Source organism: Aotus nancymaae, unplaced genomic scaffold (genome assembly GCF_030222135.1).
Source record: "Aotus nancymaae isolate 86718 unplaced genomic scaffold, 86718_ANA_hifiasm-v0.15.2.pri h1tg000010l, whole genome shotgun sequence".
NCBI classification, from domain to species: domain Eukaryota; kingdom Metazoa; phylum Chordata; class Mammalia; order Primates; family Aotidae; genus Aotus; species Aotus nancymaae.
Window position 1 is genome coordinate 36,754,664 of NW_026988421.1, and position 26,497 is coordinate 36,781,160.

Below are 26,497 nucleotides of genomic sequence, written 5' to 3' on the forward strand. Positions count from 1 at the left end.
TTTTCACCTCAAATTGTTCCTAAAGGCCATGACCTTTGAAAATACCTTTGAATGTTCAAAATCAGCCACAGATAAACCTGGCCATAAATTATGGGTAATGAATATCAGATTACCCATAATTTTATCTTCACTTATTCTTCATACTGTAAATCCTTGACCAAATACAACACTATTATATAAAACTATTTCTTCAACATACCATCAGCAAGAATAAAACAACTCCTGTAAATAATTACCTTTGGGATATGAAAGAAAATGTAAACATTTTATTTGGCAGTTGTTTCTGAACACATGAATAAATAAATGGAAAAGTACATATTAATATTTCTTTTTGGAGTAACAGATACCATTAAACGCTTATTTACACATCTTCACTGCAAAGAACAGTTACACAATTAAATTTTGTCTTATAAAAGGTAACTTCCCACATCACTGGACTGGACAGTTAAGGATGGAGATACTGGTAGTGCTTGGTTCTAGCAGTCTCAATGTTTGAAAGGCATTCATTTGCAAGTGTGATAAGAAGAGTCATCATGCATTGAGTTCATCCGGGTCATGTACTGTAGAAAGTTTCTGATGGCAGCCACAGAATTTGATGTCTCATGCGCTTAAGTCAACTATGACATGTTTGTAAATCTGTGTATTTCCCTTAAAACTGGAAGCAAAAAGAAAATTACGCTTATTAATGGACACATGCGTGAATGATCTTGGTGCCTGAACATTTAATTCCTGAAATTTCACAAATGTGGCTTTCTCTGAATCCCAGTTAAACACTTGAGTAAAGGAGTAATCACTTCCAAGAATTGCATATTGGTAATTATTTATCTGAAGAGGCTGGAACACCATGGATCCTCGCGACGGTATCCTCTGAATATCCTGGAATGAGGAGCCTCCCCATTTCATGACTTTGGAATCACCTATGAATCTTGTCAAGCAAATGTACACATCCCCTTTCACTGAAAAGTGCTTCACTGCGTATACATCCTCCATGTTAGGAATGTCAGTTTGGTTAGTGAATAATTGTGTTGCTTTGTTCCACTGATAAATTACAGGACGCTGGGAACTACTAGACAGAATTAAATGAGGCGTTCTGAGTGTCTGAGGTGTTCTGACTATTTCCAGATATTCCACATCAGTGTCCCTGTACCACGCGTGTAAGGATTGATGGGAGTAGAATCCGTTTCCATTCCATTTGTAAATGGTAGTAAAACCAGCTTTTGAACTGTCAGCCACAACAAAGTACCAGTTGTTTTCAATCTTGAATGTTTCAATGTCATTGGGTTTTCGGATTTTGAGAATTTCAATATCCTGGATTTTAATGAATTTATTTGCAAAACTGTCTCGCTTATAGATGTGAGAGCCACCAAACAGCTGGGCCACGATAACATAGAGCTGAGTTTCAATGACTATAGGCTTGCATACTACAGTGGATGTGCCTGGGAAAAGACAAAGGAGAGATTAGTTGTGTGGCCGTCTTCTTTTGGAGCATGTAAACATGCAGGCTGGCTGGGACCATACAACTTCCACTCAAATCAGCCTGAAACAAGAGATCTCCTTGGTTGATTAGGCAAGGCTTATCTCCAAAGCCCAGTGGCAGCAGTGTCCTGAAGTTCTGTGCCTTTGTGTCTGGTAGGCCTTGTTACCAACAATTTAGTCGTTAACGTCACATCCAGCCTGCTCTACATGTTCAGGACACACAGCTGCGGCCTGAGTGTTCTCCTCTCATTTCTTGCAGAAAGAAAGCATTACTTTCCCTGACACATCATGAGTTAATAATAATTCTAATGAAAACTGTTTACTGAGCATCTACTATGTGCTTTCTCAATTCACCTCATTCATTTTCCCAACAATCTTAAGAGATAACTATTATCCTTTTTCCACATGAGTAAACTGAAGCTCAGAGAGGATGTTCTGCTAGCAGAAGGCAGAGTTGGGGATTCAAAGCCAGGTCTACCAGTGTCTCTATGCTTTTACCCCAAGCTGGGGAGAAGTCAGCTATTGTTCCAGGACTTCAAACTGGGGCTATGATCTTAGATAACCAAAGGCTAGAGTTGTGGTCTGGGGAGCCTGTGGCTCTACCTGTAATTATTTTGCTCTAAGTCTGAACTGCTTCCTGCTCTAGAATAACTCACCTTTCCCCTGTAAAGAAAGATGTCACTGGTCACTTTTCTGGAGCTTTAGGTCTTTGGTGGCGGGAGTGAGAGAGAAGGAAGAGGAATCTTTGCAAAAATAGAAAGAGGGGTGCAGCCATGGGTGATGCTCCTGAAAGTTATTTTGGGAAATTGCAGAAAATGATGTAGGATCTGTCTGTGGCCTAGCTTGGTATTCTTTGGTGAAGAGTTTGACATTTATTAGTAGATTCTGATCTCACAGAAGGAGTTGGCTCTAGAAAATCCAGAGACAGCTGGGCAAATCTGGGCTTTAGGCCTCTTCTGATTATTTTTTTCTGAAGGAAGAAGGTCATGCTTCCATTTGTCCCTAAGCCCCTATAAGTTTTCCAGTGGACAATAGCAGGGTTTTATGCAGTTGAAACCAGGCTCTTCTTACTTGTGTATGGTTAGTCAGTTTCTTTGAATGACTGTTTAGATGAGCACTTACAAGAGAAATAAATCATACATCTGCAAATTTTCAGAGGACACCTCAGAGCTTAGCTTGTAGGGGGCAGAAAGTTCTACATTAACTATTTCTATTAATTGGCTTCATCCATAGGCAAAATTATTTTATTTGTGACTCTTTTCAGGGAAACTGATTTATGATCTTAAGAAAATCACTTAACTTCTCTGAGGTTCAGTTTTATTTTCTGTATAATGAGACATTAGATCAAGGATGGCTAACATGTGTACCAATATTGATTGGCTTATTGAGTGTGATTGTCTGGAGGACTGTGTTGAGAAGTATTCTGTGGCCGTGTCTGTATTCTGCATGAAAGATTACCATGATAGATTAGCGATGCCTGTCTAGGGTGAAAGAGGGGATAATGACTGAGTATGGGACACGTATTTGTCATCTCCTATGGTTGGAATGTTTGTGTTCCTCCAAAATTTATGTTGAAGCTTAATCCCCAATGTAATAGTATTAAGAAGTGGGGTGTCTAGGACGCGATTAGATTGTGAGGGCTCCACATTCAAGAATGGAATTAGTACCCCTACAAAAGGGCTTGAGGGAGTCTGTGATCTTTTTTTGCCCTTCTGCCATGTTAGGACACAGAGAAGACACCGTCTTTGAAGCAGAGAGTGAGCCCTCACCAGACCCTAAGTTTGCTGGTGCCTTAATCATGGAGTTCCCAGCCTCCAGAACTATGAGAAATACATTTCTATTGTTATAAATTATCCAGTCAAGGTATTTTTGTTACAGCAGCAGGAAGGGACTAAGACATCATCCTAGACAAGCTAAGCTCTGAGGTGTCCTCTGAAAATTTGCAGATGTATGATTTATTTCTCTTGTAAGTGCTCATCTAAACAGTCATTCAAAGAAACTGACTAACCATACACAAGTAAGAAGAGCCTGGTTTCAACTGCATAAAACCCTGCTATTGTCCACTGGAAAACTTATAGGGGCTTAGGGACAAATGGAAGCATGACCTTCTTCCTTCAGAAAAAAAAGGATTCTAAAAGGGTCTCAGTTTGGAAGGGATCCCTTTATTTAAGCAACCCCAGCCTCAAGCAAACCTCAGACCTGTCTTAGTCCTTTGAGCAGTGAGGCTAATAGCTACCAGCAAAATCTATTATGAACCTCCATGCCTTGTCTACAGTGTTACCTTTTATGGGGAGATATGAGTGCTCTTGAGAGCAGATTTAAAGGTATTAGAAACTAAAGCCGATATAAAAATTGTAGAGGGATCCCTATGTTCTAATTTATGACTTAGAATTTTAAAAATCATTAAAATGGGAAAGAAACTTAAGAGATCGGCTAAGTAAGGCCAGGCAAGGTAGTTCACGCCTGTAATCCCAGCACTTGGGAGGCCAAGGCGGGTGGATCACTTGAGGCCAGGAGTTCAAAACCAGCCTGGACAACATGGTGAAACCCTGTCTCTACTAAAAATACAAAAATTAGCGGGATGTGGTGGCACACGCCTATAGTCCTAGCTACTCAGGAGGGTGAAGTACAAGAATCACTTGAACCCAGGAGGCTGAGGTTACAGTCAGTGATCCCAGATCATGCCACTGCATTCCAGCCTGGGTAACCGAACAAAACTCTGTTTCAAAAAAAAAAGAAAAAGAAAAAGAAAAAAAGAGATCAGCTAAGTATAAGTCTTCATAGAAAGAATTAGATTCCAGCTGAGTATAGTGGCTAACGCCTATAATCCCAGCACTTTGGGAGGCCAAGGTGGGAGGATCACAAGGTCAGGAGTTCGAGACCATCCTGGCCAACATAGTAAAACCCTGTCTCTACTAAAAATACAAAAATTAGCTGAGCGTGATGGTAGGTGCCTGTAGTCACAGCTGCTTGGGAGGCTGAGGCAGGAGAATCGCTTGAACCCAGGAAGCAGAGGTTGTAGTGAACCAAGACTATGCCACTGCACTCCAGCCTGGGTGACAAAGCGAGACTCCATCTCAAAAAAAAAAAAAAAATTAGATTCTATGGCCAAGTTAAGAGTGAAAAATATTGGAAAAATTTCCTCACTGCAGGACTTCTCAGAGCCACAGATGTATGTATTATGAATCTCCAAGAGGGAGATGTGGACCACAAAATCCTTTTGATTATAAGGCATACATTAACATTTTGTAGAAGAAATGTTTGTGTAACAAAGTTTGAGACTTGTTGACCTAAAATAACCTTCTTATTTTATAATTAAGAAAAAGGGCGGCGGGAGGGTGTCAGTGAATATGATCAGCTTGTCTAAATAGGCTGTGGCAGAACCTGGACTAGAATTCATGATTCATAATCCAATACTTTTCTTTAAAGAAAGATAATCAAATTTTTACTGTGTGTGTATTATGCTAGGCCCTATGCTAAGTTTCATGAATATATGTTCACATTATCTTATTAACAGCCCTGTGAATTAAATATTAATATTATTCCCGTTTTACAAGTGAGGAAATTATAGCTTAGAGAACTATCCCAGGTCACTTAGCAAATGGTAGAGTTGGAATTCAAATGACTTGAGGCCTGCTAAAGCATTCCCGAATACCACTCATCTTTCCTTGTTGCCTTTGGCTGAAGCAGTTTAACTTCCCACTCAAAATATGATTAGGCTTTTCATACCTGTAATGTTGTCATAATTCCGGAAGGTCTTTTCCACATGGTCCCATTCAAGGAAGATGCATTTTCCAGTAAAAGGCTGAGCGATGACTACATACTCATCGTTCAAATAAGAAAAAGTGTCTATGGACAATGATTGATAAGGCAGGTCTTGAGATTTTGCAAATTCTGCAAAAATAGGAAATGATAAATAACTCTGAGCTAATACCTCTTTCCTTGGCTAGATCTCAAATATTCATAAGAAATACATTTATTTCAGAGAATAGTAAAATGGCCACTTTACTTTTCTTTTAAACACATGAAGTGTTGTCAGTGGTTCATAATTTTTTAAAAATTAAATTGCTTAGCTAGTTTTTAAGATATAAAAAATATCAGTTCCTGCACATGAGAAAAAATGTAGCCCTTATTTTAATTTTATGAGGTGAAATGATGATGAGTACATTACCTGTAATGATGCAATCGAAATCCTTGGAGGAGAGACTATTGATTTTGCGCTTCTTGTATTCTGGGGGGCCTTCACAGTAGATGTCTTCAACAGTTGCATTGGTGTGGCCAAGCCATTCCACCAGCCATTTCAGTTTACAGTCACAATTAAATGAATTCCCCCTCAGGTCCCTGAAAGACAAACTTCAGCTGCTTTTGCTGTACAAGGGCCATACCCACACAGGTAAGAGTTATAAATCAACAGTTAACATGTGCAGAATGACCTTACCTGGCTTTACATCCTGCCCTATAACCTGCCTGGAACCTGACTGACTGCTCACTTTGGGGTCAGAGAGTTAGCACTATGCCCATCTGAAGACTACTCAGTCAATGGAACCTCATAACTTACTCCCTCTTGGATTCCAAATGACTTAGTCTAGGGCTGTGCTGTCAACAGAAACAGTATGTGAACCATTATTGCAATTTAAAATTTTCTATAGCCACATTAAAAAAGTAAGAAGAAACATGTCTAATTCATTTTAATGTTTTATTTAACCCAATACAGATAAAAGATTATCATTTTGACATATCATCAATATAAACATTATTGAGATATTTTACAATCCTTTTTTATACTAAGTCTTTGAAGTCCAGTGTGTTTTTATACTTACAATATATCTCAATTAAGATGCTAAATTTTATCAGAAATAGGTGATCTATATTTAGATGTCATAAAATTTATAATAAAAAAATAGATGTATATACCCAAATTGTTCCAAACATACTTAAAAGTTTCCAATAATTGAGCTGAGAGTCAGATTTTAAATTTAAATTTAACTTTTAAAAAAGTAAGTAAAATGTAAAATTCAGTCTCAGTTGCACTAGGAGCACATTTTAGGTGCTCAGTGACCATAAGTGTCTGGTTGCTACCATATTGGACAGCACAGGTCTGAAGGACGAAATGTAGTGATTACTGTAATGTATTTAATTAAATCAAGTGAGCTATTTGCTTTTCTTCTTCCTCACAGACATAATTAATCCTGATCTTCTTCCATGGTCTACAAATTCATTTTAAATAGGAAATGACTTTGACACACAATAGAGTTAACACAGACATGCAATAGCTCATGCCTGTAATAAGGTATACAGCATAGACCATTTAAATTTCCACATATGACCCCAACTCACCAAGTTCTCTGTGTATTTGCATTGCTTCTGTTCAGGAATTCCACCTCCTCTCCTGGTCACACAGAATTCTTAAGATAGGTGCTGCCTACTCTTCACACAGCACATAAATAATTTTTAAACGCCCAAACACTTAAAAATGTTTTTTAGAGGATACTTTCAAGAAAGCCAAGAAATCCACTAAAAGGCAAGTTGGCATGGATCCTTGTACTTCTAAGATAATTCTTGATTTGGGCATATTAGAGTAGGTCCAAAAGGGTAAACCCATCATGGGATTCCCTGGAGAGACTGAGCCAATTTCAATATTGTTGTATTTTTTTTCTTTTTTTATTAGTGTAGGGTGTAGACTGACACAAAAATGGGGTAAAGGACCCCCAATGAGCTACTTCCCACATCACCCATGGAGTGTGTTCTAACTTCCAAGACACTCCCAGAACTGACCTCATCTCTCAGGAGAACTCTGACCCACAGTAATGAGTGGCAACCTTTCAGGCTACTGTAAACCAGAGAGGATAACTATGGTCTGTGCAGGACTCTCTTGGAAGAATCTTGATTTGGGCATTCTCCTGGAATTAAACCATCATTCAGGAATTGGGGTAATAGGCATGGAGGAGGGGCTGGGGAAATACTGCAAGGAACAAAGAGAGTTTTTCATTAGGTTACTGATTTGAAGTTAAATACTGGGCTTGGAAGAAAGTGCTTGACTCAGATTTTCTTTTTGTTTTGTTACTGGAGAAAAGTTGTTTTGAATATAGATTCTACGGCAAAGTACCTGAATAATTTTTTTAAACAGCTTCTGTTTTCATATATCCTTTTATTTGTTCCTGTATTCTACCTTATGACATTTAAATACCTTTCTAATGTTCTGCAAGGCAAATAGTGAAGCTGAATTGCTCTTGAGAGGTTTAGGCATATAATACTTGCTTTGCTTACAGCAAAATATACAAATTCCTTGCAAAGATCTTTCACTCGGAGGCTTAAAAGTCAAAGTTTGAAAGCTCTTTTGTTTGAAAAAGGGTCAAAAATAATTAAGTTCATTCCCTTCCTGGGGTTTAAGCCAAATTCCTGGGGATTAAGCTTAGAGTTGTTCAGCCTAATGGGAGAAAGGCAAACTTTCCTCCCTTCCCCCACTTCCTGCTCCATTTCTCTGTTGACTGACCAACCCAAGGGTGTAACCTTTCATCTTTATTCTGTTAGTTTCCCAGACTCCTGTATGTTTTTCCTTTGTAGCCCTACTTCCTGGACCTCATGAGAAAAAAGGGATCTTGATATTTCTAGCTGGGTCTCTTCCCACCCCATCAAAGTCCCTTATCATCGCTGCCTGCCATATAGACACACACTTTGTCAAAGGAATGCCTGGGTGCCATGTATTGAGAATTTCCAGTGATAAATACCATAGAAGACTCAAATGTTAGTCCATGTAAATTTCAATTTTTGGCCAGTTAAAATTTAGATTTAGAAATACTAATTTTAATTTAAAAGCCAATTAAAAATTCTAATCATCAATACCAGGCTTCCTTGTTAATGACTGCAAATTAATTAATTGTTCAGTGATTTCTTAGGTCCTCTTACACATTTGTTAAAGAATCCAGGCCTTTGAAAATATCTTTTGGGAGTGTCTGGAGATTGTTGTTTGCAAGGCTCCTGGAAAAAAAAAAAAAAAGGTGATGTAAACTGTAGTGATAAATTAAATAAAGGCATTTAATGATAAAGCTTAGTTATTAGTCTCTTTTGTCATTTCCATCCTACTCAATGACTTGTGGTCCTTTTTTTCTTCTGCAATACTACTCAGATTCCTGCTATTGTCCTTTCAGTTCCTAACCTGTTCACTTCAATATCCACTCAGTATTTATTTTTATTTTTATTTTTATTTTGAGACAGAGCCTTGCTCTGTCACTCAGGCTGGAGTGAAGTGGTGTGACCTCGGCTCACTGCAACCTCTACCTCCTAGGTTCAAGCGATTTTCCTGCCTCAGCCTACATAGCTGGGATTGCAGGTGCCTGCCACCATGCCTGGCTAGTTTTTGTATTTTAAGTAGAGACAGAGTTTCACCACGTTGGACAGGCTGGTCTCAAACTCCTGAGCTTCAGTGATCCGCCTGCCTCAGCCTCCCAAAATGCTGGGATTACAGGCCCATTCAATATTTAAACAACACTTGATGTTGGTTAAAAACAATTCCTGGGCATTGATCTTTCCATTTAGAACAGAACACAGGAGATTCATACTCTCAGATATTCAGTCTAGGGGATATCTCCCAAATAATGACTAACTGAACTGGTGACAGTGTCTGTCTCCAAATGCCCTCTCTCCTCCAGCCTGGACTGCTGCTCCTCCCTGCTTCCTCCTCCCTTGCTCCGGAGAGCAGCCAAACCTCCAACCCACAGTGCCAATAGCTCTATCCCTTCCCCAGTACATCCTTTCTCCTTTCCAAAGCCCACACCGCCTTTTCCTTTCTAGCTCCATTCATTCCACCTCAGAAAAAAGTTTTCTCATAAATACCTATTCATCTATTCTCTTTAATCATCTCCCTTTTTCTCCTTCTTCTGGTTCTTTTCCTATGATCACAGGAATGATTTTCCCTTTCCCTTTCTATTTGTTCTTCCATAAATCACTAGAATGATTCTAATCAAGGTTAATGAGTAGAAAATAGTCCTGATAATGTTAAGGAAAGGGAAATGTGTCCCTATTACAGAGATATAGACATAACACAGAGCTAATGCTGTATGACCAGGGAAGGGTACCAGGTATTGTAATTTTCTGTTTTTAACCAGCACCACGTATATACACGTTATAAACTTTTGTTAGAGGTGGTTTTTTTCCACAATAAAAATAAAAAACTAAACTAAAACCACAGAGCCCATTCCATTGGCCTCTAAACCCTTGAAAATTCTCTTGACTTCCCTTTAAAACATTCTCAAAAGTCTTCTGTGTCTTCTACCTCCACCAATTCAATATAAGATTTCTCAAGTACAAACATTCAAGACTTTTAGAACTTATTTTTAAGTTAGTTATGTCGTTGTTCTGGGATTTAGAAATTACTACTAGATTGGAAAATGGTTCTCAATGAACCTTGGAATGGAAGAATAGGAACTGAGTAAGAAAGTTCCATTCTCAATGGCGATCCACTGGGGACAGAGAACTTTTGGAGTGATTCTGAACTAGGTTTAAATCCTGACTCCAGCATTTACTGGCTGTGTGACTTTGGTGATAGATCTTCTTGGAAATTCAGTTGTTTCATTTTTAAGTGAAGGTAATAATACCTTATCTCATAAGATTATTGGAAAAATAAAATGAGATAATCAAGGATGGTGCAGGCATCTGGACTACTCTCAGTAGAGTAGCTGGGGTTGGAAGAGGAGAAGGGCTTCTGTATGTACATTGTCCAAGAAACAATGTTTAGAAACAGACCACACGAATGCACTGCTATGGCTGTCCACATACAGTAAAATTAATAAAATGCCGCTAAGGAAGACTATTCATGAGAACATCTCCATAATTCATCTTACTGACTAGTGTTTGAATGAAGAGATTTCCTGATGTCCTGGACCAGTCCAGAGTCACTCTCATGTTATGTGTCTCAGTTTATTTTCTAGCACAATGTGGCTTAAAGTTCTCATACTAACTTCTAAGTGGATGTCCCTTCCTCTGAAGCTGGCAAAAATGCAACTGGCTGCAGGGCATACATTTAGAGGCGGCTGAGTCACAGGACAGTGGAGACAGTGGGCATGCAATGATTAAGCAGTCACATCCTGAATTACTACTGCCAATAGGGCTACACAGGAAAAGGCACCGTGCTTGTCTTACTGTCCAAGGGGAATTCTTTTTATCTTAGGATAGGATCTCACTTTGTTGCCCAGGCTGAAATATAGCAGTGTGATCACAACTCATTGCAGCCTCAACCTCCCTGGCTCAAGTGATCCTCTGGGCTCAGCCTCTCCAGTAGCTGGGACCACAGGTGTGTGCTACCACACCCAACTAGTTTTTTTTTTAAATTTGTAGAGACAGGGTCTTGCTATGTTGCCCAGGCTGGTCTTGAACTCTCGGGCTCAAGCAATCCTCATGCTTCTGCTTCCCAACATGCTGGGATGACAGGTGTGAGCCACCGTACACTGCAGGATTCTTTTAAGCAATGGATGAATCTGGAAGTTCTACATTTTGCCCAAAGGAGTAGAGCTTTAGGCTTCACATGATCCACATACAAGCTAACCACAGAACACATGGCAAAATAGAGATGGAGATTCGGAGCTATGGGGCTTCTGGAATGGAGAGGTGGTATTTTTGCATGACAAGATGAAGGACTTCTAAGTCATCAGAATTGGGAGATGGGGCTGAGAAAGACAAGCTGGCCCGATGGGCTGTGGAATGAGGCATTACATTTCCTGAGAACTTGTGACAGAGGGTCTTTCCTTGGGAACCAGAGGGTTGGGAGGCAGAGGAGCCAGAGGGAGAAATGGTGGGTGGATTCACTGAACGCAGTGTCACTCTTTGCTGCTCTGCTACCAAAAATTCCATGAAATCCTTGCCCACAATGGACTGCTTTTAGAGGAGATAGGATGGAGCTTCATGTCTAGGTTTGGTGAATGATGGGCATGAGAAGGCTGCCCGGACGCACTAGGAGAAGCAGAATCAAGAGGAAGTAAGATTCAGAAATGAGAGCGAGGCTTCCAGACACCCAAGGCCGGGGAGCTGGAGTTCAAACAGCTTCCCTAAGTCTCTGGGAGGCCCCAGTGACATCAGGTTACATTTGGATAAAAAGAAAGCAGGCAGAGGGACTTGGGCAGAGAATGACTTGGGAAAGCAATGCTGACAGAGCCTCAGAATTATTCTGCAAAAAATGTAACAGGTTGGCTGGGCTCAGTGTTTCACGCCTGTAATCCCAGCACTTTGGGAGGCAGAGGCGAGTGGATCACCTGAGGTCAGGAGTTTGAGACTAGCCTGGGCAACATGGCAAAATCCTGTCTCTGCAAAAAATAGAAAATGTAGCTGGGTGTGGTGGTGTGTGCCTGTGTTCCCAGCTACTCTGGGAGGCTGAGGTGGGAGGATGGCTTCAACCCAGAACTTGAGGCTGCAGTGAGCCATGATCGCACCACTGCACTTCAGCCTGGGTGGCAGAGTGAGACCCTGTTTCAAAAAAGAAAAAAAGAGACATAAGGGATTGTGTAAATGATGGTCCATATGTAACACGGAGTATTTTACAGGAGATTTTTTAAATGAGTTAGGTCTCTATGATTTAATATGAAGTGATACCTAAGTGTAGAGTGAGTGTCATCTTTTTAGAGCAGCAAAAACAGATGTCTATAGAAACACAGAGAAAACGCTATCAGGAGATACAAAAACTGTTGACTGAGGTTGTAGCTTGGTGTTGGGTTATGGAATCTTTCACTTTTCTATGTAAATACATATTTATGTTGTGAGTTTTTATCATCAAGCATGTATTATTACTTTATAATCAGAAGAAACAAAGAATAAAGTTGACTTTTTGAAAGGATCCTGTTGCTTAGAATTCATACATATATATGGTTCTGTCCAGTGAGGGTTCAGTCATTTGAAATCAATCATTTGGCTGCATTCATCAAGTTCCAAAGCTACCTACAAGCTTAGCGTAGGAATTACTGTCACGGCCCAAACTCGGGGGCCTGAGTGGTTAGGTCATGCAAATGTCTTTCACAAGACCTCCTGCAGGAGGGAGCTGCCTGTTTCCTAAAAAATTCCCATGCAGTTTCAGACCCTTACCCTCTAGGGAGTTTTGGGGCTACAGGTAAGCCCAGGCTTGAAGCCACCACTGTGGTTCTTTGTGCCAGCTTAAAGCCAGCTGTGTTGAGGGCCTGTTGCCTCCACAGATCATCATAGGCGTCTGAGGGCTTAAGGGAGATTCATTGCAGGGGAGAGCTGCTGAGGGCACTGGGGCCAGGGGCACCAGGAAGAAAAAGGGGCATCATGCAATGCTCCCCGAAGCCTCCTCAGCAGTTAGTCATGAAAAAAGGATAAATAGGGCTGGGCATGATGGCTCAGGTGGATCACCTGAGGTCAGGAGTTCAAGACTAGCCTGGCCAACATAGTGAAACCCAGTCTCTACTAAAAATACAAAAAATTAGCCAGGTATGGTGGTGGGCGCCTTAATCCCAGCTACTCAGGAGGCTGAGATAGGAGAATCACTTGAACCCGGGAGGCAGTGGTTGCAGTGAGCTGAGATTGCACTGCTGCAGTCCAGCCTGGGCAACAAGAATGAAACTTCATCACACACACATACGCACGCATGCACACACACACACACACGCACAAAAGGTAAATCGAATGATGAGATCTGGTGTCTATCAGGGAATTTAAACAGCTAGAGAGACTGAGACAGCACTTTGTGGAATAGGGGTTAGGGTTATTTTGGGGTTGATATTAGGATTATTTGATTCTTCAGATTCCACCCCTGCATTCAGTTTTGCTACCGGAAAACAAAATCCCTGGATAAAATTTTCACAGTTCTGCCTTCCCTCCATCCCACCCCCAGCTTCACAGAGTCATGACTTAATATTGTTATGAACTTTTCTTCAACAGAAGCTCTAGTTGTAATATACGCTATATGTTTGTAAAACTAGTTGTAGCTGTTCTTTGCCGTATCGCTTGCGGTAGTGCAGGGGTGTAAGTGCCAACTTCATCCAAGTACAGCAGGGATTACATTTAAACGTCATACTCTTAGGAATGTGTCCTTAGCCAACTTAATTTAACCTCTCTGGGTTTCTGTTTTGACATATGCAAAACTGAGTAAAGGATAGGAATTTTATTTATTGTGAGAATTAACACATGTAGCTACTAATATCTTTATATACATATCCTTGTAATGGATTCCAGGAAAAACTGTATCTGCAGGTGAATTTTTAAGCCTTATGTGTTAAGACCAGAAAACTAATCTTTTTCTTTGTTGTTATTGTCATTAAATAGTGATATTAAATATCTAAACACTTTACAATATTCACTTCAGGAAGCTGAGATCATCTATTCTTTCTGCCTCTCTTAGTAGGGATAATCCTATGCCTTGGTATTCTTAAAAGTCCCATCTTTTACTTCTACTGATACACACACACACACACACACACGTACTACATATGCACATGTATATGTAATAATTATTTCTTCACTTCAAGAAAAGTTGGAAAGTGCAAAAATTATTTTTTTAAAAAGGAGAGAAATAGGCCGGGCGCAGTGGCTCACGCCTGTAATCCCAACACTTTGGGAGGCCAAGGCGGGTAGATCACGAGTTCAGGAGATGGAGACCATCCTAGCTATCATGGTGAAACCCCATGTCTACTAAAAATACAAATAAAACATAGCTGGGTATGGTGGCGCATGCCTGTAGTCCCAGCTACTGGGGAGGCTGAGGCAGGAGAATTGCTTGAACCCAGGAGGTGGAGATTGCTGTGAGCCGAGATCGCACCACTGTACTACAGCCTGGGTGATAGTGCAAGACTCTGTCCCCCCACAAAAAAGGAGATAAATAATAATTAGCAGAAGTAACCACTATTAAGATTTAGTAATGTTTTCTTCCAGATTTATACAGAGCTCATCAAAAGCAGGGATTCTGGAAAGCCATGTTACTGGTCCTGGTCCCCAGGGCGTCTAGTCCTTTTCTTTTCTCTAGAGTGTCATGACCTAAGAGAGTGTCACCCTGAACTGGAATAGGGCACCCTCCTTCCTCTGCAAAGATCTGTTAGCCAAGGGTGAGGGTTAAACAGAGCTGAATTTTAATGCTAGATATAAGAATTCTTAATTCTTAGGAATAGGAGGAAGAAAAATCATGAAGGACAGAGAGGCAAGGAGTCCCAGGGAGCCAACAGAGTTGTCAGGAGAAAGACTTTCTACATGCTATGGTTTAAGGAGTACCAGCCTCCTGTCTTGGCCCAAGCTGACCCCTTGCCAGTCAGACTCACTTTAGGGCCTAGAACTCAGCCACAGAGTACAGGGGTGACATGGGCAGGGAAGTGGATATCTCAGTTTGAGCTTTGGCTGTTCCCTTTTCTATAAAGTGAATGATCACTGGGTCAGAATGATCTCCAAGTTCTATTCTTGGCCTGAAATCCCATCTTTGTCATTTTCACTGAGAGAGGCTTATGGCTGCATCTTTACAATTACTAGATGACACTGGGAGAGGTGGTACTTTAGGCCACATACTTAAGGGTCAGTGCGTTTGACAACAGGCTTTTCTAGGGGATGGAAGTCACACTGGATTGCACCAGAATATCGCACTGGGGTGGGGTGCAGCTGATTGGGAGACAGGTGAAGACACGGCCAATGAGAGACTTGAGGAAACATTTCATCAATGTTCCTTTTTTTCTAGGATAATTCTGCAATGAGAACTGGAAGGATGATTCTCTTTCCATAGAATCTGTAGTGCTAGCATAGTGCCTGGCACAAAGTAAGCCCACAAGAGATTCTTTTATTTATTTATTTATTTAGAGGTAGAGTCTCACTCTGTCACTCAGGCTGGAGCGCAGTGGCACGATCTCAGCTCACTGCCACCTCAGCCTCCTAAGTAGCTGGGATTACAGGTGCATGCCACAATGCCCAGATACTTTTTGTATTTTTAGTAGAGATGGGGTTTCATCATGTTGGCCAGGCTGGTCTCGAACTCCTGACCTCTTCTGCCTTGGCCTCCCAAAGTGCTGGGATTACAGGCGTGAGCCACTACTGTGCCCAGCATAATAGATACCTTTAAATGAATGAATGAATGAGGCAAAACAGCAGAGGATGCTTCTTTTAGGCCCCCTTTGCCAAGACACTGAGGGAGAAAGCTCAAAGCCCCTAGAATGACTAGCGCAGTCACTACTAGCTGGCATGGGACCGTCTCAGAAAGGAACCTCCCTCCCCGCAGCCCCACTGTGGTAAAAATCTCAAGGCAACGTGGAGGCTCTTCAGAGTGTGCCTTCAACTAAACACCATTCTCGGTCCTGATTCAGAGTTTACCTAAGAAACATTCTTTGAAACTACTGAGATAATGCGCAGATGAACATCTAGTTTCTTTAAAACTGGCTGTGGGAAGTCAAGTGTTCTCAAAGGCAGATGACCATTCCTTCTTGACAGAAGTGATGACCATTTCCTGCCCTTTGGTGTTTTCATTGTTTACCCAAGAAAACCTCTGATTATGACTGAGGAACCCACTGGAAAGTCTTCTCTCTAAGGGAGACCAGACTGGCTCAAACAGCACGTTTGTTTCAGCGCCACCGGGCTCTGCTGCTAAGAAAGCATCGCCCACAGCCATCTGGGGTGTACCCAGCCCCCCTGCAATGCTGATTCTCAGCTTGGGTTTGTGTCTCTGAACCTGCGGTGGTGCAAGTGCAGTTACTTAAATTTCATAGAAAGTGTTTAAAAGGGATATGCACCATAGCATTTAGAACCCTGATCCGGGACTAACAGAGGTTAGGCAGTGAGTTTTAGTTGATTCTACACAATGGTGCTTACTACATACCAGGCCCTGTTCTAAGCATTTTGTAGTTACTTTAATTTCATAGAAAATGTTTAAATGGGATATACACCGTAGCATTTAGAATCCTGATCCGGGACTAATGGAGGTTAGACAGTGAGTTTTAGCTGATTCCTATACAATGGTGCTTACCACATACCAGGCCCTGTTCTAAGCACTTTGCATATATTAACTCACTTAATCTCAAGACAACCTTAGGCACTAATACTCTTAAATGCCTTGTTATTCCCCATCCCATTTTAAAAGATTATTATAACCCTGTTTGACATGCCCCGTCTGTAGCACAGTGAAGCTAAATGGCCTGCCCCAAATTCCACAGCTGTTAAAGTGCAAAGCCAAGGAATTGATCTGAGGTGAAGAAAAGTGCACTTTGAAGCCTAAAGCCCTAAAAAGGAAATTAATGGCTCAGACAAATGCCAGATTTATGAATAAGCAATAAATGATGGAAAATAAACTTGACCTATTGAGCTGGCAGAGACGCATTTGAACCCAGGCAGTCTGGCGGCAGAGATCACTTTCTTAGCTGCTACACTGCACTACCGCTTTGAATACATGGCAATGTGAAGGCTAAAGCAAAGACATCCTGTTCAACTGACTGGGAACATGCAAGCATCCCGAGTCTGGGGACTGTTACAGTCCTTTGTCCCCTCAGTGCTGAGCAACCATGACATACTCGACAACACATATAGATGGATGATAATTTTCCCCAAATATTTATAAATATGCATGCAAACAATGCTGGCTCCACTGGGCCTTAGCCACAGTGACATTTATGTGGCACATAAAGCAATTATTACCAAAGACTCATGGGTATTACTAGAAGCCAAAACATAATGTTTGGAGATTTTATCATCATTGGCCATAAACTAATTTTTTATTCATATTTTCCTGATTACCAAAATAACACATACTCATCAGAAAAATTCAAATATACAAATGATTGCTAAAATACACAAACCATTCAAACATTAAAGTGAAACACGCATAGCATTCGGACAATGGTTCAAAATAAAGTAATTGAGAGTCCCAGCATTTGACAGGCTTTGAAAGGACTTAACTTTAAGAAGTCTCTCCCTTTTTAAGGGTTAATTTTCAGGGGAGGGGGATCTTACCTGATAGCCAGGTATATATAGTAACTTTTAAGCTGTCTGTAAATGTGTCTTAGTAGAGAAATCTAATGGCATCTATGTATAAGAAGGTGAGACAGTGCATTGTTTCTTTAGGCATGAACTAAATTTATATAAACGCTCAAGTGAGTCCCTTGGAGTGGCTTTGATGTTAGGCCAGAGTGGGGACCAGTTGGATCTGAAAGTATGCGTCTAATCCCAACTATCTGCATTTCGACATGAAGTGTGAGGGTAGGGCTCCTGCTTTCAGGATCTTTTCTTTCTTCTCTAATCATATTTCCTCCTCAAATCATGTCCCATGGAAGGTTCCAGCCAGCTCAGTAAAAGCTATCTGGTCCTACTCTAACTGACACAGTGGAGATGGCACCAGAAGTCTCATCAAAGACCGTGGGAGACTTCCGGCTTTACCACTTACTAACTGGGGAGCAGCTTAAACTGAGGGTATACCTCCATGTGCTCATTCATCTATGAGCGTAGTGCTACTGCCCTATATCTCTTTCATGGGGTCATCAGGAGACTATGATAAAGTCAAGAATATGAAAAAGCTTTGTAACCTTTTCCTGCAGTGCATGCGGGTTAGAGGGTGAGGTGCTAATTCCTCACGGCTCGAATGTTTGCCTTGATTGGGAAGGATTGATCTGAGGTGGAGAAAAGTGCACTTTGAAGCCTAATGCCTTAAAAAGGAAACTAATGGCTCAGACAAATGCCAGATTTATTAATAAGCCATAAATTATGGAAAATGAACCTGACTTATTGAGCTGGCAGAGGGACATTTGGGTTTCGGATACTCCCTACTCCATCTCTCCTTGAAAGACAGACAGGAAAGAAGGAAGGGATAAAAGAAGGAAGGAAGAAGGAAGGAAGGAAGGAAGAAAAACATTGTACCATAAAGAATAGCATAATTCAAAAGGAGAACATAACTTGGGGACAAAGGCACTCAGTGAGAAAATACTTGTCCAGTTTCTCTTGCTAGCCTGAGCTCCTCTAAGGTGGGACTAGATCTTATTCACCTTTGTAGGTCCTACTCCTTGTAAAGCATGTGTCACATCCTAGAAACTATTTAAGATGAACCATAGGGCATTGGCATTTTTGTAGATTAAAAACAGCCTAACATTGGCAATGCCATATGTGTCAACCCAGTAAGTGTTAGCTAAAGATGCAAGAGACCTAAGGGTCATATTCATTTAGCCAGCCTTAACCCCATGTTCCCTCATTACATCTTCCCACCTCCAGCACCAGCTCAGAGAGGTGGGACTTCTCTTTCACAGCCTGTAAGAGTCACACCTCTTTTTAAAGGCTGCCCTTGGTGTTCCCCGAACCTGAAAATTTATTAAGTGTATGCTGTACCACTCTCTCTCTCTTATGGTCTCCGTACTGCTAAAGAAAGGGCCTCATTATGACCCATATTTAAATTCCCATTTCATTTGATAAACATAATAGGCTCCAGCAAACAAAATGGGTGTCCTACACTAGGATGTCAAACAGACTTTTTTATCTCCCTTTTTTCTCTTCCCCTTCCCTCCTTCCTCTCCCTTCCCTTCCTCTCTCCTCTCATCTTCCTTTCTCTTTTTCTTTCTCCCTCCCTCCTTTCCTCTCTCCTTTCTTCCTTCCTTCAAGACATGGAGACATTTTTTTTTCCCATTCTACACAGGTGAGCCTGAGGGAAACCACAGGCTTTTAGGCTGGAGAGGAGACAGCTGAATGAATTGGGCAGGTGAAGGTTATATCTGGGTTCCTTAAGAGGACACCTGAGTCCTACATCCTTCCTATAGCTCTCCCGATGCTAAGCATTAGACAGAGGCCATTGGATTGGATGTATATGCATTTAGTGGATTTAAATTGAGATCATGAACTTCCATTTCTCCTTTCATATATTTGTTTCTTTTGTTTATTTTTGCCTGAAAAATGAGGTTTGGCAGTGTTGGGCTCTGTGATAAAATTGTGTAGCATTGATTTTGCAAACAGCCATCTTTGCATCATATCATGTCATTGACATGAAGAGTAGTATTGCAAACACCGTTTTTTTAATTATAATAACTCTATACAGAAGCCTTGAAAGGTATGAGTTTGTAGAATACATCTGGCCATTAGGTTCCCTTTGCTACAAAACAAGCAACAGGAGAGAAAGGGGTCTGGTGGAGGCAGAGTGGAAACCATGTGGACACACTGGAAATCAGGCTCAGTCAAAGGACAGGCACTTTTGTCTCCTTTGTTCCCTGCTCCATCCTAGGGCCTTGAGCAGAGCTGGGGATGAGGTATGATGAGAGAACAGATTAAAGTTGACAGATGACTATGACACTTACATCTCTTGCATCTGTATCTAGAACCAATCAGATACATATTAGGTAGGTTGAGAAACAGCTGTTGAAAGGATGAAGAGTCACTGCAATTCAACTATTAAGTAGATTTTCTCCTAATTCCATAACTGATCAGCTCACTAGGCATATATCCCCTCCAAGACGGTTTCCTCATTTCCGAAATGGGGATTATCATGCCCGTTTGGCAGGATTATTGAGAGGATTAAATGAAAAGTGATATAAATGGGAGTGCCTTTTCTTTCCATGCTCTTCCAGTTTCCTTAAAATATATCTGTGTGTATGTGAGAGTGTGTGTGTGTGTGTATGCACCAATGTGTGTGCTTGCTTGTGTGTGAAGATGTCTGTCTGTAGGGGGTGAGGGAGGCTAGAAGAAACAAGTTGCTTGGGTCATGTTGTTCTGGGTTTCTCACCCCCCCACTATGCCACTGTAGGCTAGAGAATTCTTTGTTGTGGGGGGCTGTCCATGCAGTAGCTGTTTGGAAGCATCTCTGCCTTTTACCCACTAGATACCAGTTACATCCCCCAGTTGTGACAACCAAACATGTCTCTAGATATTGCCAAATGTTCCCTGGGAGACAAAATTGTTACCTGTTAAGAACAACTGCTGTTAGCTATAATCACCCATTGAATAATTAAATATTTCACTGACAAGTTGATCAGATACTTTGAAGACATCGCCTGTGGCTATATTATGTTTAAATGTATATAATAACGTGAGGGCTTATATGGAAGAAAAAGCTGATATCAAATTAAAGTATATAGTCAATCCATAATGATCCATGAAGTGAGTGATGATATAGATAATAAAAGAAGTTATTTCAGGCACACAACTTCCCTGCATTAGATTGCTTTTCTCATTATGGTTGGTTTAGGATAAAAATATTAATAATAATCAATTTCTTGAACACCCTCTGACAGAGGTCAGGGAAAGATGGCAAGCGTGCATGGAGAGAAATCATTTGGGTTTCTTAAATTTTTATGGCCACTCATAAAGTAGGTGCATTAACCATTGGTGATCAAACTGCATTGTCCATTAGCAAGCTTAAAAAGTAATAGCAACATTCATACTTACAAGTGAATTAATGACTTTAGTCCCCGGAAAGTATGTCTTGAAATTGACTTGATGTTGTTGTTTTCTATGAATCTGCAATAAGTTATAATATTTTTCGTCAAACAGTTATAGGAACTTGAGAGAACTTGTCCTGAATCATCATGTTTAAAAAAAGCTTTTTTACTTACAAATACTCTAGATGTGGAAGACCAATAAAAGCATCATCACTGATCACATCAAAGGAGTTCGATGTGAATAACCTGCCCAGAAAAAGTACACAATGAAAATGGTTAAGCTGACAGATTGTCAATCTTTGCTGCTTTTATCTCTCAGAAAAATGAGTGGGAATTGTATACAGAAAAATGTCTGCATGGCTGTCTCTTACGGTGCCCCACTCCTCACAATGAGTGCCATATGCCCTGGGTGACATTTTGAGATACAATCAGAGCAGGTATGCTAGCCGAAGCAGCCAAAGCAACATTTTACATATTTTCATGACAAAGGCACTAACAATCTTTTCTGCTTGTTCTAGAAACCTCTGGAGTATTGTGACTGGCAAAAACAATGGTGCTTTGGGGTTTTTGGCCTGGGAAACCTAAAAAAATTAAGTTGCATGCCCCGTTGTGCTGAGCTATCTTGTAACAGACAGGCTATTAACACTGGCTCCATGAACATCAACCAACCTCCTCCTTTGCCAACAGACTGAAAATGGGAAACATGAGGTTTGGGAAGAGTCTTAGACCCATTTTATTACCGAATAGTTGAAGAAATCACTTTTACTTGGACAAATTTATTTGCAATTTCAAAATCCACGAGGATTTGGTTTTGAAATTACTGATGAAAAAGAACATCAATCAGCCATCCCACACCCTGTTGAACTCCTTGGAGAACTGAATGACAGGCTTAAAAAAGATAGTTTTAGACCAAACAGTACAATAATAGATTATGTCATAATGTAATAACAATAATAGTAATTCTGTTAGTAAAGATTATCACTTTTACTTTTGAAGCGGGGATTTCATATAACTGCCACTAAAAATCTGAGTGAATTCACCTCTGACCCTGTGAACTAGAGGAATTAAAACTAGGAGATCTCACTTTCTGAACACTTATGAGTAATTTATTTGTCATCTGGGATTGCTTCAAATAATCAGAGGAGGGGGACAGCAAGGGGTTAGGGAAGAATTGGAATGAGTTGATAATTTTTGAAGTTAAAAGATGGATACACAACAGTGATTTTTACTATTTTCTCTACATTAATATATACTTGAAATTTTTCATAAAAATGCAAGCAATGGGGGATAGGAATGAACCAACCAAACAAAATGAGATGATCTCTTGCATTTCTTCCTAAACTATCAATCCTAGAGTGTTGCTGGATTGTCTTCTCACCCCTCATGCCTCTAATGTCACAGCTTTGTACCCAAGTAATTCAGTAGGCTCTGAAAAGCCAGCACTAATGAATAGTAATACATGTTAGAATTCCATAGTTACTAAAACAAATTCAAAACGGTATGATTTCCATCACAGCTTTGGCAATCGTGGCTCTTCTCACTTCATGGCTCTGGAAAACAATCAGCTTGACTCCAAGGTAAGCTTGACTCCAAGGTAAGCTAATATTCAATGTCTTCCTTAGGTTCCAGACTTGCATTGCATTCTGCACAGACAGCATCAGCGGTAGAGAGAATGGAATCAGGCGGGAATAGGTATATACAAATATTATACCTCCCACACTCACTGATCTGAAAAATGGCTCATGGACCAGGGACTTCATAATCTCATACTCCAAGTTGCCAGAAGAAATAGTTTCAATCGCTGCTTCCTTTTATGTGAAATGAGATGCAGGACAGAGTGGGAAAGGAGTATTGGTGGGCAGAACTTGCCCACGTATGTCACGGGAAGAAAAGAGAGGATTTCCCCAGACTTTTGTCTGTTCGTTCATTTCTTATCCCTAGCATCTGTGATACCACCTGTCCTATAGTGGACACTGATTAAATATTTGTTGAACAAAGAGGAACGGACTTTACATTAGATTCTGATCATTACCAGATAACTGGATTAAATGTTTCTTACAGCAGGAATGTGCCCTTACTTGTTTTTGTGACCCCCGAGCACAGTTCCGGACTGAATAATGTGTTGAAAACCTCTGGTGAGAACTACAAATGCATATGCAAAACTATGGATGAATATTCAAGAAAAGGAGCCAAAACACAATAAAGTGCATCCTAGGTGATTGTACTTATATAAAGTACAAAAACTAATCTACGTTGCTAGAATCAGGAGAGTGGTTACCCTTGGAGGCAAGGAGTAATTGGAAGGGAACACAAGGGGCGTCTTTTGGGGTAATGAGACTATTGAGTTTCTTGTAACCAACTGGGTGCTGGTTACAAGGGTAATGACTTTGTAAAAAGTCATTGAGATGTACATTTATAATGTGCACTTTTTCTTTATGTATATTATACTTCAATTTAAAAGTTTATTATAAAAGCTAAAAAAAAAAAAAAACCACCCTCTGGCTAAGATAATAATGAATACCATAATCTCTCAATGCTAAATTCAATTGTAGTTTCTATGGAAAGAGGTATAAAATTATACATACATTCTAAAGATAGTTGAGTGGGCTATCCATTTTATTATCCTACGTGTACTTAAAAAGACTCCTACATCATATTCTATACAGAGGATGAAACTCTGACCCTTAATTTGTATGGATTCCTGTAAATATGTTAGATTTTATTATTGTAATTTGTTATTGAACCGGACATGTTAAAGCATTCCACAGTCTCTGTTAAGGGAAACTGTGCCCACCCCACCCCACCAAAGCAGAAAACAGAATGGGGCAGACCAGGGTGGCCGTGTTCTACACTACACAACCTCTGTCCCTTTCCACAGAGTAGCCAGTCTCTAAATCTAGCAGCATCCCATGGCCCATGTAGCCTGGTTTAAAAAGGTGAGTTGGAGCTGGGCGAGGTGGCTCTTGCCTGTAATCCCAGCACTTTGGGAGGCCAAGGCAGGTGGATCACCTGAGGTCAGGAGTTCGAGACCAGCCTGACCAACATGGAGAAATCCCATCTCTACTAAAAATACAAAATTAGCCAGGCATGGTGGCAGGTGCCTGTAATCCCAGCTACTTGGGAGGCTGAGGCAGGAGAATCACTTGAACCCGGGAGGCAAAAGTTGTGGTGAGCTGAGATCGCACCATTGCAGTCCAGCCTGGGCAACAAGAGTGATACTCCATCTCAAAAAAAAAAAAAGAAAAGAAAAGAAAAGGTGAGTTGGGCTAAGACAAGATCCTATTTGGGGATCTGGAATTGGCAGACTGAGAAAGGAGCCAGCTGGTAGAGAAGCCAAAAATTAAAGGATCCCTTAGGGTTGAGTTGGATCTATGGCAGGTAAAATTGTGTGCAAAGAATGTTTAGGAGAATGCAGAATTGTGCAGGAGACCTCACCAAGGGGAGTGTTTTGAAGCCTGGTGCAGGAGAGATACCTAGATCTGTGCTGGAACCTGAGTCAATGCTTCTGAATCCTGCTTGCTCTTGGAATCACCTGGACAGCTTTAACAATAAGGATACTGGGTTCCCACTTTCAGGGATTCTGGGTAAATTCTAAACCTGGGGTGTCACCTGAGTTATTAAGAAAATCCCCAGGTGACTCATATGCAGCCACGGTTGCACCTGGTAAGCTTCCCAGGTCAATCAAAACACTGCCCCCTTTACCTGTGGCGACCCAGGGGCCTCTGCTCCTTGCAGCAAGTCTCCTGGAGCAGTTGCTGTGGGGCTTGGAGGAGCCGTGGCCTCTCCTGTCCCTATAACTATGTGTGGCCAAGAATCTGCAATAATATGAATTGGAAGTGACAACTATCTTCACAACAGCAGCATCATAGAGGGGTTTGTGAAACCAACGTACTGTCTAAATGACCTCTTTACTCTGAGCCACAGAGCAGAGATCTGGACCCTGCAGGACTGCCAAGCAGCCAGCCTGTGGGTTTGTGCAGAGGTGGTGCGGAATTTGCCCTCTGCCCCAGTTCCATGGGAACATTGAGGTTTCTCCTCTTTCTTTAGGGAGGCATTTTCCTAAGAAGCCAAGCATTTTCCCCTAGAATTTTGGTGGAGGTGGACAGAGGGGTATGCCTGATCTGTCTATACCTTCCCCCAAGGAAGGACTGTGTACTTATTAATTTGGTTAAGAAAAGGGGCTGTGGGAGGAGAGGGGAGGGTATTTTCTTCTGCAACCAAGGGAGTCCATGTTTCCCTACCAAGAGGGAGATTTAAAAAATCATTTATATGAACTATGAATTCCAGGCAGGTACTAGCTCATTCTTTGAATAATGATCTTTGCCTTCATAATAGCCTACATGTTATAGACTCCTGCCTGGATGATCTTATTTTGTCTTTAGAACAACTCTGTGAAAGTGGTAAAGCAGATAAGATCTATTTGACAGAAGAGGAAACGGAGGCACGGAAGGCTACTAAACACTTTCCTTAAGGTCACGAGGCCCAAGACCCCTGGTTCAGTACTCTTTTCCACATACTGGGTGGCCTCTCAGTGTAGGTCCCAGGTCACATTATGACATAATGTCCATGTTCAGGCGAGCAGCCATAATAATGCCACTCAGCTCATATGGATTTAAGAAATGTAATTAAACAATAATGCCTTTCTTAGAGGAATTAATTAATCAGCATAAGCAGTCTTACAGTCACATCCAGATCATATTAATCTGTTTTTTTCAAGTAGAAAGTTTTAAAATTTTGAATACACTTTTTGAAGTTTTTCTGTTTTTTTTTTTTTTGTTGTTGTTGTTTTTGACAAGATCTCACTCTGTCACTCAGGCTGGAGTGCAGTGGCGTGATCTCAGCTCACTGCAACCTCCACCTCCTGGGATCCAGCAATCCTCCCGTCTCAGCTCCCCAAGTAGCTGGGACCACAGGTGCACAAAACCAAGCCTGGCTAATTTTTGTATTTTTTTTGTAGAGGCAGGGTTTCGCCATGTTGCCCAGGCTAGTCTCGAACTCCTGGGCTCAAGTGGTCCACCTGCCTCAGCCTCCCAAAGTGCTGAGATTACAGGCATGAGCCACCATACCCAGCCTTGAATACACTTTGGTGAATTCTCTTTATAAATAATATATGCTTATTGTAGAAATGCTGGAAAACACAAAAAAGCTTAAGGAAGAAAATGAAGTGCACCATAAAATACTACACAAAGACACTGATATGCATGTGCATAATACATATATGATATAGACACACATGTATTTATAAAATTGACATAATAACATTATATCATTGTGTATCTTCCTTTTCATTTGCTTATTGTATCATGAACAATTGCTCATGACAATCAGTTTTTCAAAAATATGGTTTCCACAGATGAGTAAGTTTTGTATTATGGATATATCATGATGTAACTTAAAAATTACTGATTCCAATGTTAATTATTATAAACATTATTATAACCATCCTCATATATAAATATTTTTCCCACCTCTACTTATTTCCTTAGGATAGATTTCTAAAAGTACCATAATTCGATTATAGATGGTTCTTAAATATCTAGTACCAAATTACAGATGTCCAACTCTGAGTATGGAAACGCCTATCTGACCATATCCTCACCAACATTTACGATTAGTGTTTTTGTTTCTTTGTGTGTGAAATCATGTCCTTTGACCACTTTTGTTGCTTTCTAAGCACTTTTTTTAAATTAAGGATATTACTTAGTCTT

At 40.7% G+C, this 26,497-nt stretch overlaps 1 protein-coding gene across 1 annotated transcript in view; it reads right to left on the reverse strand.

Moving 5' to 3' along the window:
* Positions 1-246: 246 nt before the first annotated feature.
* The window catches only part of LGI1 (leucine rich glioma inactivated 1), a 39,867-nt gene continuing 13,616 nt past the window's right edge, over positions 247-26,497 (reverse strand). The window contains exons 3-8 of the mRNA XM_012454806.2: positions 20,964-21,035; positions 20,797-20,868; positions 8,383-8,454; positions 5,648-5,817; positions 5,206-5,370; positions 247-1,436 (exon numbers count right to left, since the gene is read on the reverse strand). Of these exons, the coding sequence (XP_012310229.2) occupies positions 601-1,436; positions 5,206-5,370; positions 5,648-5,817; positions 8,383-8,454; positions 20,797-20,868; positions 20,964-21,035 (1,387 nt within the window). The 3' untranslated portion in view covers positions 247-600. The remainder of the gene's footprint in view (positions 1,437-5,205; positions 5,371-5,647; positions 5,818-8,382; positions 8,455-20,796; positions 20,869-20,963; positions 21,036-26,497) is intronic.